The 19,785-nt window shown below is 41.9% G+C and overlaps 1 protein-coding gene across 10 annotated transcripts in view; it reads right to left on the reverse strand.

The window, feature by feature from the left end:
* The window catches only part of LOC123973318 (dystrophin-like), a 123,998-nt gene that overhangs the window by 29,985 nt on the left and 74,228 nt on the right, over positions 1-19,785 (reverse strand). For 7 of the 10 annotated variants that reach the window (XM_046053251.1, XM_046053243.1, XM_046053261.1 and 4 more), the window contains 3 exons: positions 17,263-17,298; positions 401-462; positions 201-275 (listed from right to left, as the gene is read on the reverse strand). In XM_046053251.1, the coding sequence (XP_045909207.1) occupies positions 201-275; positions 401-462; positions 17,263-17,298 (173 nt within the window). Of the gene's footprint in view, positions 1-200; positions 276-400; positions 463-12,685; positions 12,927-17,262; positions 17,299-19,785 lie in introns of those variants that run through there. The other 3 variants (XM_046053310.1, XM_046053287.1, XM_046053301.1) reach the window with 2 other exon arrangements.

Raw genomic sequence — 19,785 nt, forward strand, 5'->3', positions numbered from 1 at the left:
TGAACAAATGAGGTGAATTAAATAAAAAGACAGAGAGATGGAGGAAAATAAAGATCAAAGTAGGAGTGTAGGAGGTCTGGAACACAATGAGAAGAGCTCTCATGATGAGAGAGGAGTGTGGACGAAGATACAAAAACCCTACGTGACACATACAGGAGAGGTATATACACATGTAAACTCTATATAGACCGAGTACTTACAGCAGAGAGCCTTCTGCAGGCGTCTGAGCTTCATGGCTGTTCGGTAGGCTGAGAATCGAACATTATTCAGGTCAGCTAAGGAAAGAGAAACAAGAACAAAGATGATACACAGTTTTAATATCACGCACTGCTCTGGTTTGCTTTTATAAAAAGGGGTACAGCATGTTTTGTCACATAGTATGTCAGAATGAGCATCTTACCCAGAGACTGGTAGAGCTCGGCCATCTTGGGATGATCCCAGCATGTTGTCTGGGTCTGGTGGCTGGAAAGGGACAAAAAAGAGCAAGACGGTCAGATGCCGAGTTGGCTAAGGCTCTTGTATTGGTTGTAAAAATATTGCATTGAAACATTTCCTATATTTGCCTGCTGATTGTTATTTTTATACAATAGCTGTTATAAAGTAGAGGTTATTTTGTGACCATACGTGCAAAGTCTGCAAATGATTGGAGGCGCACAATCAGCAAGTTTATAATATGTACCTGTAGCAGCCATTTTTTTTACTTAGTCAGCTACTAAGATACATATTTAGTGTACATGAGCTCCTGGACAGAAATCTGAGGAGAATTTCCACTTCAATCATCTTAAAAAAAAAAAGAGTATAAGTCTGTTCCTACAGCTATGCTAGCAGGCTCCGTGAGACTGTATCAAGACACAGCAGTGATTCAGCTTAATGCTAATGCTAGCATATTTAGCAACTGTTTACTCTGTTCACCAGTTTTGCGTGTTAGCATGCCAACATTTGCTCATTAGCACTAAACAAAAAGTATAGCTATGGCAGATGGGAATGGTCAATAGTCCTGCAGGTAAAATTTGACCTAATGATGGCGCTAGATGAAGAGTTAAGGGACTTCCAAAAGTTATTACATTTCACCAAAACTAAAAATGTCAATCTCAGGTCAGGTGATTGCCAGAGATATTAGGATTTATCCCCTAGGGGCCGTGATGTACAGTTCCACATGTCAGTCTATCCGACGGCTGATGAGATTTCAGTCTGGACCAAAGTGCTCGATCGGCCAACAACGGCATCACAAAAGAATTTGTATTTCTTTTCCTCGGTAGTGCATTTCCATTTTTGTGAGAATATAACAACGAGACGGTAAAGTGTGTTAGTGATTATATGTTCTAGAGTTTAGTGCCAAAAAGGTGCCAGGAAATAAGTATTTAACAGACAATAAATAATAATAATAAAAATCAGAGTTCGGTCTAGACTTGTTCTATATGAAAAGAGCGATGAGACTACTTTTGTTATGAATCGGAACTACATAAATAAACCTGAATTGATTTGACTAAAAAAATAAACGAAATAAAAGAAACATTCAGAACACTATTCTTCATTTATAATTTTAAGCCCTTTGTAATATTCTATCAACACTACATCTGGTCGGGATTTGGTAACTTTACAGTGAGCTTACTTTATGTTAACTTCATTACCACATTTTAAAATAACCCTACAGTAACTTAGATTTCTCTGTCATCTTGTTTTTTTTATCTTGTCGAGTTAAAGCAGGAGACAAATGTGGGGATTTCTTGAGAAGAGACTATAATAGTTGCACAATTGCTGTCACAGTTTCTTTTAAATTCATGGGGACATTTTTGCTCCTTCGTCTCTAGTCCATCAAACTCACCTAAATAAATCCACTAAACTGAACTATTTATTAAAACAAAGTTGCCAAAGCAGAATTCAAAGAGTTGGTGTCGTTCTGTTTCTTTATGTATAGAAGATGTACAGGAGACCTGAAAACTGGTTTTGTACATTAACACATAAATCCCTCAAGATGCTAAGTTTTATATAAAATAGAAAGGTAAATATTTAGAGCAAAAGGAAAGCAAAAGAAGATGGAAAGTCTCAGTCGCTGATGGATTAGATCAGCCGCCCCAGAATCCCACACTATGACATTAATCCTGTTGTTTGTGTGTTTCTCCCCTCCATCTCATAATCTTAGAAAATAACAACCCACTGTGGCACAAAGCCACAACACAGACCCCATCCTCCCTGCATCACAACGGTGATAGAGGAAAAAGAAAGAAAGGAGGCAGAGGGAGAAAGAGAGATAGATGGTTGCTGTGTCATTCTCCCCTCACACATTCTCTCCTCGTGACTGCTGCTCCCCACTCACAAGAGACTCGGCTGTGTGTGTGTTGGGAGACAAACAGATCGGGTGCGCGAGTGAATCTGTGCGCGTGTGATTTACGCCTTCAGCGCTGCGATGAGGGATGCGTATTTTCTCATGTACCAGAACAATCACGGTAATGGTGATGTTTAAAGAATTTGTGCTCCTTGTTCGAGGTCTTGAACCCTGTCTTTTGTAACACACGGCCTCAAGATTAACGCACGATCCACCTTAATAAAAAGGTACAATGTGCAGCGTGTAAACACTGAAGTTCATCTGCTTGTGAAATAGGCGGGGCTAGAAGCTTGGTGACGTACTCTCGGGGCAGTTTGTGAACTACGGCAGCTGAAGGATTTGGGCAGACACACCTTACACCCACTTACGCACCTCTCCAAATTGCAGCGATTCTGTTGAAATGACTTTGCCGTGACTTTTTTTTTTTTTTAAAGGTCTTTGTTGCTAATGTTTTATTGTTCATTTCTTTTTACAGAAGCACTTTGCGACCTTGCTCCGTGAAAGGTGCTACATTAAAAAAAGGCCCCTGGAGTTCTAGGGTTTCGAGGACAGTTGCCCACTTTGCCCAATCGGTAATCCAGCCTTGACAATGTGTTACAGTTTTTAAATGATTTAAATTATGTTATTGCATCTTCATGCATGCTGCATCGTGGAAATACTACAGCAGGATAAACAATATGATCAGTGTGGTCGAGGATATTTAAACAATGGCCTCCCAACATTTCCTGTTTAATCCCAGCCCGGTTGATCTGACCTCTAATTTGCATTTGATGGCATCTTTAAACACACAATTTGAATTGAAATGCCATCTAGAAAACATTAAAACCTGTACTTACATTCAATGACAGCAAAAACTAATTATGCTCCTAAAATAAGAAAATCTGGACGGCTAATTCCAGCTGCATTGATAACCAAAGTGCATCCATGTTAGGAAAAATAAGTAAATGTCAGAAATGTTCCGATGGTGTTAGATACATGCTACTGTAACTGTGATGATAATGTGCGAGCTGCCTGTTTACATAAAGCTAATGGAAGCCACATGTCTTACCAGCGAGGCAATTAAGTTTTTTTGTTCAGAGTACATAAAATATTTGAAAAGACCTTCACAGGCGACAGAGAATAGCGGAATCTCACAGAATGGTTTCTAGTGACTTCCATGTTATATGTCAGATGTATAATAAATAGACATTTGGCTCCCTGCAATCCTGGAAATGAGAGCGGCTTTTTATTTAATAGTATGCGTCAGTCAGGCCGTCTGTGATGCTTTCGTCATTAAGTAAAATATAGGACAGTTAGATGGCTATTCAGTGCCAGTTAGAATGAAATATTAAAAGCCATTTTGTCGCTGATATTAAATGAGAACTGGAGCTGGAGAAAATTCAAGACTCAAGTTATTCAGCAAAGATAAAGATATTTAGATCTTTAAGAATGAAAACCGGTACAGGTTTGTGTGAACAGGCTTACATACGTGTGAATAGTGGGTGTACAAAGCGGGCGACCGCTGCACACAGTGGGTGCTGCGGATCAGTGGGGGACAAAAACAAAGACAGTAACTTTGTGTCAACAAAAAAAATAAATAAATAAATAGTAGAACTGTTTAAAACAGAGCTGCTCAGCGTTCCCTCGAAGACAAAGCACCGTTTTCTGCTTCATAATTCAGGCCTGAGGCGTTCTGGTGCACAAATGCAACCCTGCCCAGCCTGTTAAAAAGCACACATGTCGAGTTGGTCACACACGAGCACACCTGCAGTTAACCTTTGTCCAAAAAGCAGACACATAATAATCCATACGCTGTTTTTTTCCCAGCATTGCCCTTGTTTTTTTCTCTCCTGCCTCTCTGCCCCTCTCCCACACTCCCACTCCAGATAATGAGGGAAGGGGTCCCATGGTGAAGAGCTACTTAAAAATCCTCTAAGCTCAGAGTCTGTGCAAACAGTAGCTCAGTCACTCAGCTCGCCGTCAGGCGTGCTGCTCCGAGCCACTCGGACAAATGCTTCTAATAACCGTGCAGCATCAAACACGCCGCTGCTTCCATCCAGAAAACTGCAGTAGCTCGGAGATGTGGGCTTCAGACTGAGAAGTGTTGTACTTCAATTCCCTGATGTCCTTGAGCAAGACAGGTAACTTGCAGCTGTTTACATCAGCTGCTCAGAAGCAAACACCAGTAATAAAGAGCACTTCTATTTTCACATAAAACTGAGATGATCTCAGTCCCTGATTCTCAACCCAGGGGTCAAGATCCAATCGATGACTCACACAAATATACATCTTCCTGTGAAAGGAGAGGCCATTGTATTGAGCCCAGAGTCCTGCTAGACAAGAATATAATACAGTATTTGGTTGGGGTGCTTTGTAATGATCTAAATTCCTATAAATTCCCACTGTGTTCTGGTGTGACACCAAAGCCAAAATGTAAAAATGTCTAACACATATTCCTGAGTGCATCCCTCTCCAATGTTTGACTTTATCTAATGTAATAGGGGTATAATGGTACATGTATTTGTCCTGCGGTATGACGTTTGGTTTAGTATGCGGCTCGGTCGCCCCAGTACTCCCTGTGGACCAATCAATTACTGTCCAAATGGTCTATTTATGTCTACTACTCGCACACGCGGAGTGTCCACACTTGACATGTGGATTGGGCGGTATCTATTTTTTCATGCCCTTCAAACTGGGGTATGCGTTATATGACGGTATATGCGTAAAAAAACTAAACCAAAGATAAACATAAAAGCTGAGCTGCTGGTGATAGAAGTCATTACTGGCCCAGAAGGGTCTCACGTGACGCTACTCAGCCAATCAAATTTGTGCACTGCGAGACAGTCTGTGTGACACGGGGGAGACGAGATGAGAGACAGTTGGAGAAATAAGAGAGTCTGAGAGGCAATTTCACATAGCGAAGAATGAGAGCTTTTAATTAAGAATAGACAGACTCTTACATGTTCGTTCTTCCCACCGGCAGACTATGGCGATTATATAAAGTGGCGTGTGAAGAGCCACTACGAGAAAAAGCAAAGGGCATCTTTTGAGCAAACACACCTACTGGAATCCCTGAGCGCTCAGTAAAAACCTACAAACCAATATGATTGATCCACCAGAAAGAGGAGCGTCAGTGTTTTTGACAGCATTTAAAAATGATACCTCCGAGATATCTAAATACCCGGGTATACCATGAAACCTTGATACCACCCAAGCCTAGCTATACCTTGACAAAAACAAAGCACTGACACGAACATTTTATTCTAATTGGATATTTAACTCGACCTGCCCCCCTGCGGTTTACGCTGAATGGAAAAGGTTCTGGTCTAGCACAGGCTTGGGATCTGATTGTCTGTTTCAGGTTGCAGAATCATTAGAAGGGGAGACAAAATTTATGAGCTGCAGGTTTAATAATACTATTGGCCAATATATTATTAGCAGATCTATTTTATATATATATTTTTTTACAAACAATGATAACAGTGTTGGGCTCAAAAATCCAGTCTCCATTGGGCTGTATCTAATATTAGGTCAATGATGACATCACAAACCTAAAAACAGAAAAGTCATAAATTGACGGTAAAAGACATTCTTATACTCTTTGATGAAATATTCCTAAAGAGTTTTCAAAATAAGGCTACATTAAACCTTTTCATGCGATTTAAAAAAACTAGTGAGAGGCTATTCTTGGGCCGGACGCCCAGGGTTCAAACCCCTCCCTGCTCAAAGTCCTTGAGCAGGACACTGAAGTCCCCTCCCAGCTCCCGGGGTGTTTTTCTGTCTGCACTCTGTTGAGGCAAGGCTAGCCAAAAGAGAATTCCCCCAAAGGGATCAATAAAGTATTGCATTACATTTCACCATCGCGTTAACTTCAAACTCCCCACCCCCATCTCTGCCACACCACCCACCTGCCCTCAACACCTTATCTGTCTCCACTGCGGCTTCAGCCTCCTATAGTGGAAAGCAGCTATTTGTTTGGGAGAGGACGATACTGCATCTTTTTTTTTTTGCCCACAGACACACACACACACACACACACACACCAAAACACCTGACAAACACACATTGTTCCAATATGTCTCTAAAATCCAGAACTGCAGTCCTACCACTTCCCACCAGATGTTCCATTGGGATTAATAAACAAGACCCAAAAAACAACAGAACAATCATAAATCAATGGTGGCCCGCAGGAATCCAGCATCTCTAGTTTTGACTCTTTTTATGCTCCTGGAAAGCTGACACTGTCTCCCTAGAAAATGTATCATGGCCCCGGGACAAGCCAAAGTGTTGATAATGCATCGTAAACTGTCAAAAGATAAAGTAGCGCACACTGAGCGGCTCTGGTGGAGCAGTCAGGGATTCACTGCCTTGCTCGAGGGCGATCTGATTGAAGCTGATGAAGGAGGGGAAGCGCATTCAACAATCACATCCCCCACCTACAGGGATAGAAACCAGTAGAGACAAGAACGGTTTAAACTAACAATCTTATTGGGATCAAACAGCTTAAGGTTAAAGAAGTGGTCTTAATTTTGGAAACACTGTAAATGCATTGTTCTTGTTATGAGCGTGTTTATTTATTAAGATTTATACCAAAAGGTACCAGGACGTTAGAAATGGACTGCTTCATTTTCTGTGTTCAATTGTTTCTAGTTTACAATTTATACTCTTCAAATTAGGCAGGTTAGCTGCTCACAAAATATACAAACACCACCATATTTTAACCATGTACCTCCATTAATCAAATAATAAAGATTTGTATCTGAACCTCACATTCAGCATAAGAAAAAAGTCTAAACTGAATTTAAATAAAGGCTGCGTAACTGCTAATTGTCTGGGTGGAGAAAAAAGGTTTTAACTGTGGAAAAAAAAAAAATATATATATATTTTATGCATGATTTTTCTTTAAAGCATGAAGGATGAGTAAATTATTGGAGGAGACCCAGAGGAATGTTAAGTGTCTATTTGCATCATTTTAAACTAAACTCAGAGTCTCCAGCCATGCTGGCGTCTCTGTGAGGCTGTACTTAGGCACAGCGGTGCTTTCAGCTAAATGCTAACATCAGGCAGATGCATTTACTCAGAGGGGGTGTCGACTCTGGTATTTTAATTTGTCATGTGCATGTGGTTCATGCTTTTTTCTATCTGTTTTTTGTTTTTATTAACACTCAACTTTATTGCTTTTTTTTTCTCGTACTTACACTTTATCTGAGAACTATATCAGTTTGCGTTTTACCTGCAAATCTTACCTCAAATATTATTTCCTTTGTTGTTTGTGAAACGTCACATTTATAAACAACCAAAGAAATACAAAGTGTGTGGTCAGAGTTCAGTTATAAAATCCTAGTGTAACAGGGAGTGGCGCTCCCGATTGGCTGTTGCCAACTCCGTCAGCCCAGTGTCTGGTTCAAACGTAGTCAGCAGAATGGAGACAAGCTGCACCAGGTCACCCTGCCCTTTTCTTATGGTAGCGCTACAGGAAAAGTCTGAGGATCACAACAATTAGTAGGATTCATCCTCTGGGGAACATGTATGTCCGAGATATTTCAATCTAGATCACAGTAGTGGACTGACTGACTATGGGACGTGGCCCTTCTCAGTGGGTTGATTTCTGCTTACAGGATCTCGAGAACACACTCAACACTGCACTCCATTAGATCCTCATCAACACCCCCTCCGAGTGTCAATCGGATGAACAGTTCTCGAGATATGCAAAGGACATAGTTTCTTAATTTATGCTACAGCGCCACCTTTCGGCCAAACAGCACCAAATCTGTCATGGTCACCCAGGCATCATTTCTACAACTGTCCACTAAATGGGGTTACAGTAACACAAAGCTTTCAGGAGATATGACAGTATTTGAGCAAACGTTGAGGGCCAGTTATAGCAAGACTGCATGGAACATCAAGAATCTGAAAAAGTAACTTTTTCCGGCTTAGTCCAGAGACGGTCTCTACCAAATTTGGTGACAATAGCTCAATATTTGTAGGAGGAGTAGCACAAAAAAACAGATTTAGACCAAATTCAAAATGGCAGAAAATCAATCTAGATGCAAATGATCATGGCTTATTCATCTAGATTTGCTTTTGAGACTGGCCAAATTGCACCAAACACACACTGCATTTCCTTGAGTGCTCAGCAACACACCCACCAAGTGTGAAGTTAATCGGGTGAACAGTTGTTGAGAAAATTGAAGGACATAAAAACAGATTCCTTCCTTCACAGTTAGATGCTGAAGAAAGAACATGATTAGATTATTTCTCAAGGCCTATTTATTTTCAAAGAAATATAGACATTCCTCTGTGCAGCATAATTTAAAGTTAGACTAAACTGCAGTCGTTTTTTGACAGCGATAACACACAAACACACGTGCCGTCACACATTAACGCACACACCCACACACGTGCGAACACACAATGCTACATATTGCAGTTAACAGGCAGCTGAATAGCTTATTGCGGCAGTGACAGATAGGCGTTTTAAATAATGGATCCGCACAGAGACACAAGTGTCACTTCTCGCTGCAGTCAATTATGGCTCTTGGATGAATGATTAAAGGTGGTTTATGGTCTATGGCGATGTCTTCCACTGCCTATCAGTGAGAGTGAGCCCCGACAGAATGTTTCCTGCACGCCAGGCATCTGAATGAGCTCAGACAATGGCCTTCTGGGACGTAATGTGAACAAGAGCAAAAGCGGGCGAAAAAGCATGAAAGCCATATTCATCAGCTGGATATGATGGGAAGCTGTTTGTGAAAGAGAACCTGAAAGTACTGACAAAACCTGATGGCTCACACGCAGCTAAAAGATACTTCATTATTTTCCTTGTTATTAACTTATCTTAATGATGAGTTACTATTTCAGACACATGATAACTTAGTTGCACTTTTTTGCACCTTCATTTAACATCATGAGATTTTTTAAAGGATCATTCTGGTGTGTGTTTTTTAAAAAAAATTTTACAGAAGTGAGTATTTCTGGCAGCAGGCCAGTGTATGTGGCACTGAGTCAGAATAATCTGCATTGTGTTTTCGTGGCAATAAAGAAACATGTCACTCAGTGCAACACTGTGGTTCACTGATGAGTTTTTAGACAACAATGGATCACTACAAAGGAATAATATATATATCAGGCTGTGATACACACACACGGTACTTGTCAATAGGATCCATTCATTGTTGGTTTGGCTGTGCACATGGGATTTGTTCACTATAACAAAATATAGAATGTACTCATCCAATGAGTACTACAATCATTTTAGTAACATAACGCACTAAAAAAAGAATAGTGAATTACTACAAATTAGATCGTCATTACAATGTCTAGAGCTGAAACAGTTAGATGAAATGCTGCAACTAGTTTGATAATCATCTAAGACATTTCCTTGTTACAGCTCTCTCTATCTGTAATCTGAGATTTTGTTGCTCATCTTTGTCTTATGTGATAAAACTGAATCACTGCTGCACCGAACTATTATTTTTTGTGATAAAATCTGCCGGTTATTTTCTCAATTAATCAAATGGTCAATATTAGGGATGACTCAGAGGGCGCTGCCCAGCGGCTGCCCACTGCTCCCTTGAGGGATAGGTTAAATGCAGGGAATACATGTCTTTATGTGACAATATAGTATACCATTTTCCTAGGTACCAGAGATCCATCATGTGGAAGAAAGCTACAAGTACATGGGTTTATTGTTTTTTACTGTGGTGTAGAATTGGTATAGAGATTAGTGGAATTTTGCAGATATCGGTACTGACTACTAATATAGTATATACACAATGTCTTGAAATCAATCACAGTTGTCCAAGGCCCAAAACTATATTCAGGAAACAAAGAAAAGCTGAACAATTTTCATGTTTGAAACTGAAACCACATCATTTTTTGGAACTTCTGCATTATAAATGAATGAAAAGATGAATCAAATTTCAAAACCCTTGCTGATTTCACAGCCTCTGCTTGCTGCAATAATCAATGTGAAATTGCATAAAGGGGGGGGGGGAGGGATGTTGGTTTGATGCCAGAAGTAGAAACCACTGGTAAATTTAAGTGATTATAGATAATACTTGGAACATCTGTTCCCTTGCAGAACAGCTCATTGGCTATTTTATCAACCAGTGAAACCATCATCATTGGCACCACTACAATCAGATTGTACGTCTGTGGCAGGCTCTGTGCAGGGTATCCAGCCAGCCTGACTGAAGACTAAAAGCTTCATTAGTTTAGCACTCTACACACAAGAAATCATTCTCCATCATTTTAAAATACAACCTCAGGCCTTCGGAGGCAGAAAAAATTACTTTGAGAAAGAGTATATTCATACTAATAACTGATTACTAGTCTGCACAGAAGCCACTTTCATACATGAAATATGGGATGAAATGTTCCTGCGGTATTGGTGGATCTGGCTTGCTCGCACACCTGACGGCTTCCAGAGAAAGTCTGGAAGAAGAGAAAACAGATGCAGCTCTTCCTCTTGTTCTGTAGTGACGGATATTCATATTTCACATTATGGGCTTTGAGCTGCTGGATTAAGGAAGAAAGTTTTTCAATATCATCTTAAAAACTTTACAGACAGCTGCTGCTGGGCGAAATGTCTTTTCTCAAGACAGGACCGATTTGAAGATATTTCAACCGAGGGATGCACATTAATGCCCGAGTCAGTTGCTGACACAGAAATATCACACTGTCTTCTTGATGCTGCAATTATCCAGCGCCAGTATAATTTATTGTAAGTAATTCAAACATGACACCTTTAGAGAAAATGCCTGCAGCTTTAATGTGGGAAAGTTTCTTCCATCACTGTCTCTGAATGTAGAAATCCAACACTAAAAACCACAGATTAGGCTGAAATAGGCTTGTGGTTGATAATCATCTACACCAAATACAAAGACAGCACACACACAAGACGGAACAATCATGTCTGAGCATGTAAGCACCACCATCCAGCAACCAGAGTTGAATCTCTGTGTGGTGAGGATTTTTATCCATCAGCTGTATTTAATAATTGCGTGCACACACACACACACACACACACACACACACACACCTGCAATCACATTAGTGCCAAAAAATCTGCACCAGCCAGCCCGCATCCTCTGCTCTCATTTCAGCAACTCCTGGAGTGCAAACACGCACACATTTCCATGTAGTAACAGTGCAGGACAACCGCATCCACTTCACTGCTACCCAGTGATCAGCAGATGATCTGGACCGCGGATGGACAGCACACTGGGGCCCGAAAAACTCGCTGTTTGCGCTGAGAAAATGAGGCCTGGCTTTGTTTCCCAGCCGAAAATAGACCAACACCGAACATCTAAATCGCCGTGCGTGGTGTGCACAACTCCACACACACACACACACACACACACACACACACACACAGGGGAAGAAACGCACTGATCCAGACACGGGCTGCTTTGCTGGCATGGAGATGGTTTTGTTTGCACCTACGTGTGCGCGTTTGTGACTGTGAAGGAATGCAACACACATGATACACACACACACATGACACACACACACACACACTCCCGCTTTGCTTTGCTCTGTGGGGCTCTTTTCTCTTGCAAAAAAGCTCAGCCACCGCACACACGCATAAATTAACACAAATCCCCGTCGGGCCAAATTCTAAACACACACACGGGCAAATAAACGCAGGCAAGAAACACGCGCAGTCTGTTTGCTTTAAAGCTACAGCAACTAACCAGCGAAGCAGTCAGATATCAAGGATTTAGACTGAGGAAATGTAACGTTACGGTTCGGGTATCCGGAGGGGACAGCGGGTCGAGGAGCCTGAGTGGCCGCACACCTCGCCTGGTTCTCTGTGCACAACCACGACAAACACCGCTGTGAAGGAAGGGGCAGGTTGGGTTTAATGGCTACCGAATAAAACCCTTTCCCTGAATTTTCAGGGGGAAACGAACGTGTCCGTTTTCCCACGCATGGCCTCTATATTATATACACACATATAACGTATATTTTAAACGTATTGCCTATTACGGCTTCACAAAATGCATCTGAAGGTGACATGCATCGGATATTCATTTTGGATTTTGTCGATATGAGTTAACAGCACACAAGAAGAGAGAGCATCTATTTCCCCGTGTCAACAATCACATTTTAATGCATCTTTGTCCAGTTTTTAAACATTCACAAGCCTATTTGTGTGTATTTTCTGCACTACAGGTGAAATAATGTGTGATTCCTTGCGGAGTGTACTATAAGGGGCATCTCTGCTCCAGCTCACCGCCTCTCGTCTTGCAGCCCTGAAAGCCTCACAGCCACTGTGTTGTCTGTGTGAACAGGTTTACTGCATTACGACCTGCACAATTACCATCACCATTCTTTTATCACCACTATAAACGCTCCCCAGCCCCCAGCACTCACTTCCGAAGCTGCTCCCGCATCGCCGGCCGATCAGAGCGCTCCGCGTCCGGTAGAAATTAACCGATTCCCGGGAAGAACCGAGGCGATATCCCGACCACCTCCGCGGTCCGACCAAGCGTCCTCCACCACAGGAGAGAAGCGTCCGGGAATGCCGTGTTGTACCTTACGTGTGTGTATGTTTGTGTCGGTGTGTGTGTGTGTGTGTGTTCCTCTGCAAGAAGCAGCGGTGGGTTGCAGAAGCTGACTGGCCAGCGAGACGCGAGCGTCAAATACAACCGAAACACAACAAACACCACTTCCGCTTCTTCCTTCAAAGTTACAGCGGGAGTGAGAAAGATGCTGATGGCAACTATACAAATGAAAATGAGATAAATCTTTTCACAGAAATGCTTTATATAGAAGGAATAATTAAATCACAAACATTCACTCCATAACGAGATAAAACCTTACTCTTTGTGGGGCCCTTGCTAGAAAGGCCAGTTAGCTCCGCATCCAGGCCCAGCATTTCTGCCCGAGCCCAACAAGGCTGGACTTATACGCCCCTGAGGCCAGGTGTACCAGAGCCTAAATGGTCACCTTGTTCGTTGCCTTAATTTAACAAACAAAAAAAAGATTTTTTCTAAATTAACTTCAAAAAGAAGTAGGCCAGACTTATATAGCTATAAGGCCCGTGCAGAGCTCTTGGTGCGTTCCAGTTACCTTGGAAGTCGGAGGACTGAGCTGGGAATGATGTCACATGTTAACTGGCAGGGTTTAGACATTGTTAGGCCGGTTGATAAATAAAAAACTAATTGCAGGCTACGGTATTTACTCAAACTAAACACTGTAGCACCACGTCCACAGACAGACGTCGGACAGCACTTTGTGTTTGAAAATTTCTATGAGTCACATGTACACAAAAGTGCTTATAAACAGTATAAGCTACAGCTTTCACTGCAATCCGGCTTAAGCTGGTGTTCACTTTGAACTTTCTGACTTGCCATGTCAAACGGAACGCACCATCTAACTCAGGGTACTGGTAGCTTGTTCCTGTGCTGTGTTTGAAATTTTAAAATGTTGGAAAGGAGAGGGGAGAAATCTGAGGAAAGCGCTGCAGAGACATTGAACGCAGAAGCCTGGAGCGGCTTTGAGTAGCTTTGAGTGAGGGTCACTACTACCGCAAATGCGTAGTTAAAGTTAAAGTTTTTGTGTCCCGGTGACCAGAGAAAGTGCAGTTATGACTCTCTCCCCATTCTTTTTGATAGGGCCTGGACATGTTAGCCCAAAATAACTGCCCGGAGGCGTTACCAAGATGGCTGCCAAGTGGCAGGAATTGCCTATAAGGACTTTGATAGGACGCAAATTTAATGTCTACATAAGATATGCTAAGAAAAAATCTATAGCAATACTGAACAACCCGACATAGCTCACGCCTTTATTTTGAAATTAAACTCAGTACATTTCCGGTCTAGTCCTGTCTGCTTCTAGGATACTTGACACAGCTCAGCAAGACCAGGCGGAGCTCAAGCTCCCTACTTCTGCCTCCCTTCCCCCCCCCCCGCTGTTTCTGAAAGAAAAGGAGCCTAGACACCATCCTAGGAGGTTTTTCACCTCCCTGACGAGAGAGAGAGAGAGAGAGAGAGAGAGAGAGACTTTGCTTTTCAAGACACACAGATTCCCACATTCAAGGCCATGGAGGGAGAAAGAAATAGGAACAGAAAGAAAGAAAGAGGAACAGAAAGAAAGAAAGAAAGAAAGAAAGAAAGAAAGAAAGAAAAGGGAAAGGAGGCAGATAGGGATAGAGAAAAATGCACTTTTTGCTTTGACAAGGCACACAGGAGAGAAGAGAGGAGAGACAGGAAGAGGAGGAGGGGGGTCTCTTTGCTTTGGGAATCAATGTTCAAGGCTTGAGAAATGTAGGCTATGTTGCACCAGCAAAGAGAGAAGAACAGCCTGTAATTTATGGACAAGTCTCAACTGTTATTTTATCCCACCACAACAATATGTCTTTATACCTGAGTGTGTGGGTGTGTGTGTATGTGTAGCAGAGAGACAATGAGAGACTGAGACGGAGGAAGAGGACGATGAGGGATGTATTCAACACATCAAACAATCCCTGATTACTGATTTAAGCTCTTGGACGCTGTTTTGCAGCTGACTGCGTTTGTGTAGGAGGTTATGGAACACAAAATCCTGGACCCTGTACAAAGGCATTCTCTATGGGCCGCTCCCTGCATCCACAGCTATTCATTCCAGTATCTTTGTGCCCCCCCCAACTGTGGGGGAGCTTGCTTGCAGCGAAGGAAATCAAACACACCCTCATAGGACGGGGATGGCTTACATGGGGTAACAAGTTGGATGTTGCAGGTTTGAAGTGATCGTGCACGAGAAGCAGTTGTTCGGCCATATGTTGTCGCACTGTGCCCCGAATGTGTATGAGAGTGTGTTTGTATGCATGACACACAGCGTGGGTGCGTTGTGAAGTGTGTGTGTAGGCTCCAGCCTGGGTGGGTGTGTTGTGTGTCTGCACACTTGCTGCTGCAGCGTGTGAAGTCTACAATGTGTGCGAGGACGCTATAGGGACAAAAGTATGCGGACACAGGACACAGTCAACACTGCATACTTTTTGGGCTTTTTTTCCCCCATGGTCAGGGCCCCTTAGTGCCGATGAAGCATACAAAGAGGATAGTATGGCCCCAACTTTTGCCCCTTTTCCACCGCATGGTACTAGCTCATCTCACCTTTTTTGGTTTTCCATTGGGGAAAAGTTGTACCTGTACCTGCTACCTGGTACTAAGCGGGTTCTAAGCGAGCTGAGGCGATACTAAAATGTGACGTGAAAAGACTGCAGACTGCTGATTGGTCAGAGAGAATCGTCACTATTCACTGCATCATCATTGCTGCACCAGACAGAGGCCAGAAAGTTTTATATTTTACAATTTTCATACGTTATTTCGTCACTAAATCCACTTCTGAGAAGTTTTGAGGTGAAAAATCAGCTGTGTAGATTTCCAATATTGACAGTTTTACGAAAAGTGAGGGCGGAGCAAAAATGTGCTTGGAACGTTTTCGGAGTTGAGGAGCTCCGCAAGTGGCGACGGGGGAAGCTCACGCCAACCCGTGGGAGTGGCTCGCGAGGCCCTCTGGTCCCACAGTCACACAGACCGCTGCAGCCAACGCAGCAGACGACTCCAGCAACAACAGCAGAGGAAAACACACCGCTGTAAGATTTTTATTCCGCTTATCTGTCTTTACATTCTGAGCAATGTTGAATCTTAAATCAAGTGATAGCTAGTCTGTGTGTGTGTTGCATTGAACATTACGTCGCGTCAGTCGTGTGGCAGTTTGGAGATGATTGATTTTCCCTCTTTGCTGCGGAAGAACTTGACTTGAGGCCTGACCTCAACACCTTTGGGGTGAACTGGAACACTGATTACAAGCCAGGCCTTACCACCCAACATCAATGGCCAACCTTATCAATGCTCGTGTAGCTGAAAGAAGTATTCAGATCTTCTACTAAGTCTTTCACTTCCATGAAGCCTGGGGACTCGTGCGAAACAGGTAAAAATAAATGAATGGTGGACTAAATGAAAGCAGGACTCTTCTCACATGGGTACTGACAGTGGCCGGTCCTCTGGAGGTGGAGTAGACTTTAGCTGACTCTTTGTTGAAGAGATCAAAGTGAGCATAAAGGGTGCTTAGCTCATCTGGTAATGTGGTCTTCCTCCTGCTTTTTTAGCCTGTGATGTTTTTGATCGCCTGCCACATAACGTTGTTAGTGTTGAGGTCCCTCTTCAGTCTCCGCTTCTCGTCCTTGGTGCCAGCTTCAAGTCTCGCTCTGGCGGCGTTGTATGCTTCTTTGTCACTTTACTTAAGAGCCCTCACCTTTACATTGATCCTGGCGTTGTGGATGGGGAATGACTTTACTGTCTTAGTGATCACCCCATCGTCAACGCATTTGCTGATGTATGATGTCACTGGTGCTGTATATTCCTCAAGGCGGTTCTCCTGGGCGTGCCCAGTCCTGTAGAGCAGCTGTAGCCTCATCTGTCCACACTACGACAGTTTCTTTCTGATGGTTTGACCCTTTTAATCAGCTGGGAGGTAAGTTTGTAGGACCTTTTAAGTTTGACTTTCGCAAGGCTATTTTAAACAATTTCATTGACCGTACAATGATTGATTAACAATATGATTGTTAGATTAATCTACAATGAAAACAATCGGTGGTTGCAGCCCTAGACCCGAAGACCATGTATTCATAATCTATAAAGACAGTAGCAACCATGGCTGCAGTGGAGCATTTCCCTTTGAAATGTAGTGGAGTAGAAGTATAAAATTACTGAAGTAAATTTGCACTTTGTACTTAAATTCCAAAGAGCAGTGAAGGCTGTCATTACACCAGCAATTACATACTACAGAGTGTAATGTTTGAGTGTCCACATACCTTTGGCCATATACAGCTTTTGTGTTAATATGCATGTGTGTCATACAGATCCAGTGTGTGTATATATTGTGTGTATGTGAGTGTGTGTGTGTGCATGCAGCATACAGTGAAGGCTGTTTGTGTGTGTGTGTGTGTGTGGTCGTCTGGCACTCACAGGGTCTCGGTCATCTGGTCAGGTCCAGCTTTCTCTCTGCATGTGGAGAGGAGAATCTGTCACTTCTGTTTCCCTCCCTCCCTCCCTCCTTCCTCCTCTTTCTTTCTCAGTTGAATGTGTTTGTCGCACTTGCAGTTAATTCCACGTCAAGTGAAGTGTTAAGTAAAAACTCTTACTCGCTACTTGAACAACAAGACAGTTACGTGCAATCTCGCTCACTCAGTCATTAAGTATTAACTCAAACACACCAAACTGCTAGTTGCTGATTACCAAAGCCGTGCGAGCTCTCTGTCGGTGGAAGAAACAGGATGTGAGGTTGACCAATCACAAGTGAATAGCTAAGAATATGTAACTTTTGCTGTACTTTTTGGATCAAGGACCATTCACATGGAAAAAGTGTAATAATGCTGATTGAAGATTGGTGACGTATCAAACGACTAACATACTAGCAACCTGGGAACATGCTAGCATTGTATTGTGTATTGAATTGAGTAAGGATGTGTTTTATTGCTAATTCGGGCTGGGCAATAAAAAAAAAAAAATATCGCAATTTAATTTTACTCAATAACATAATAATTATTCACATTTCCTTTTGATTTAATTCATTTGAATCACGAACGAATCCACACTTAAATAATAAGATATTTATTTTATTGAGAAAAAAGGAACTGAAAGAACATTTTACTTAATTTTACTCATGCATATATGTTGAAAAAATGTTTTGAATGTTCTACCTCAGATTTATGTTTGTCATCAAGGGTTTGTCAAGTTCTGACCATTAAGAACAGTTTAAAACCACATTTAGGGCAAAAATCTGCCTTTAAACTTAAAGGAAATAATGATTGACATTTATCATGATAATTATCAATATCGAATGATATAAAAAAACATTTCCTGAGAACATTTTTGGTCATATTGCTCAACCATATTGCTAACGATTTAAACATTCCATTTGTAAGAGGAGGGAAGTGTTATTTCTTCTTTCAGCTACTGTCCATGGTCTAGCTTTATTTATTTTCTCTACATTGTATGACACTGTGTATCTGTTTGCTCTAACACATAAACATGATGCTTACATTTTGATTTATCCCCTAGAATTTAAAATTAAGTTCTGAAGCAACATGAGTTTGTAAAGTCGGAGCCACTGCCATATCTGGGAGGACTGAAGAGGTTATAGCCTCTCTAGATTTATCATAGCATTCCTTAAACTAGCTCAAAAAAACTAAATAAGAATGTATCCAAGCACGTGGGTGCACAATTTTAAAAGTTTCCCTAATGATTATCCCTCATGTTTAATGTTTTTAAGTGAATTCCTTTGCTGTACCAACTCACCAACGGTTAGACGGCTGCTTGTGCACCCTGCAGCGCTGAGGCAGAAGTTGTAAGACTGCGCTGACTACTGTGCTAATACACCCCACCTCCAAGACTTCTGCTATCTGCTGATGAGTAGTAAACAGTCTCCCAGCATTCACCAGAGCACCGCAGCGCGAGCGGGGACTCACCTGCTCGACAAGCATGTTTCCAGACATAATGAAGTAAATAATCTCTAAATGTTTGGACCTCTTTAAGCAACAACAGCAAAACACTTGTTATGTTATATAGGCTTTAATATAAGTTTTAACACATTTCTTAGTGCCTTGTTGAGATGATCATGTTAATGTCAGCAGTTGGGAAAAGCTGTACTAAGGAGACCAATTTTTAGCTAATGTAGGATCTGTATATTACCTGAGACGACGACTTCAGTTCCTTACATTGTGCTGACCATGATGAATTACTTAAATTTTAACACCTATAACATAAAAACCAAGGGGACCAGGAGGTCAGCACATCTGAAGTCGAGCTACCAACTAGTAGAAAAACAAGCGTATTCATTCTGGAAGCAAATGATAAAATACGGCTGTATAACCAACAACAAATGTTTTCCTGTCATCAATTGAATGTAAAGTTTCCCTGCTGACGTGCTGAGACTCACGGTTCTGGCTCTCAAAAACTGTCCCATCATCATCATCATCATCACGTTGGGAATGTATGGATGGATAGATGGATGGGTGGATGGGTGGACCGACAGATTGGTAAAATGTCAACGAATAAAGGATTAAATGTGCTAAATATGCAAGAACAATTAGCGGAGTTCTTAAAAGCAAGACACAAAGACTAAATGTCTGAATATTAGACACCATTAGATACTAAAATATGTCAGGCAAGCCAACACTTAAGGGTTAAACAAGACATTTGGCAGACATGTGCCGTACCAGCGAGCTCAAACGACGGCTGTGCAATTAATCAAATTTTAATCACGATTTTGATTTTGGCTTCCAACGAAACAATTATTGTGTTTTGCAACTCGTTTTGTCTTTTGTGTTAAATCCAGCGCACCCTTTTCTTTAAGGTGCCTCTTGAGTTAAGTTACATCTCACTCCAGCTTTAAACCCATATACATTTTACAGACAACTTTTGACACGTTTCCCCAACTGCTCATACAGGCTGCTAAATGTCACCCAACTCTTCTCGAGTAAGCTTTGT

Source organism: Micropterus dolomieu, linkage group LG01 (genome assembly GCF_021292245.1).
Source record: "Micropterus dolomieu isolate WLL.071019.BEF.003 ecotype Adirondacks linkage group LG01, ASM2129224v1, whole genome shotgun sequence".
NCBI classification, from domain to species: domain Eukaryota; kingdom Metazoa; phylum Chordata; class Actinopteri; order Centrarchiformes; family Centrarchidae; genus Micropterus; species Micropterus dolomieu.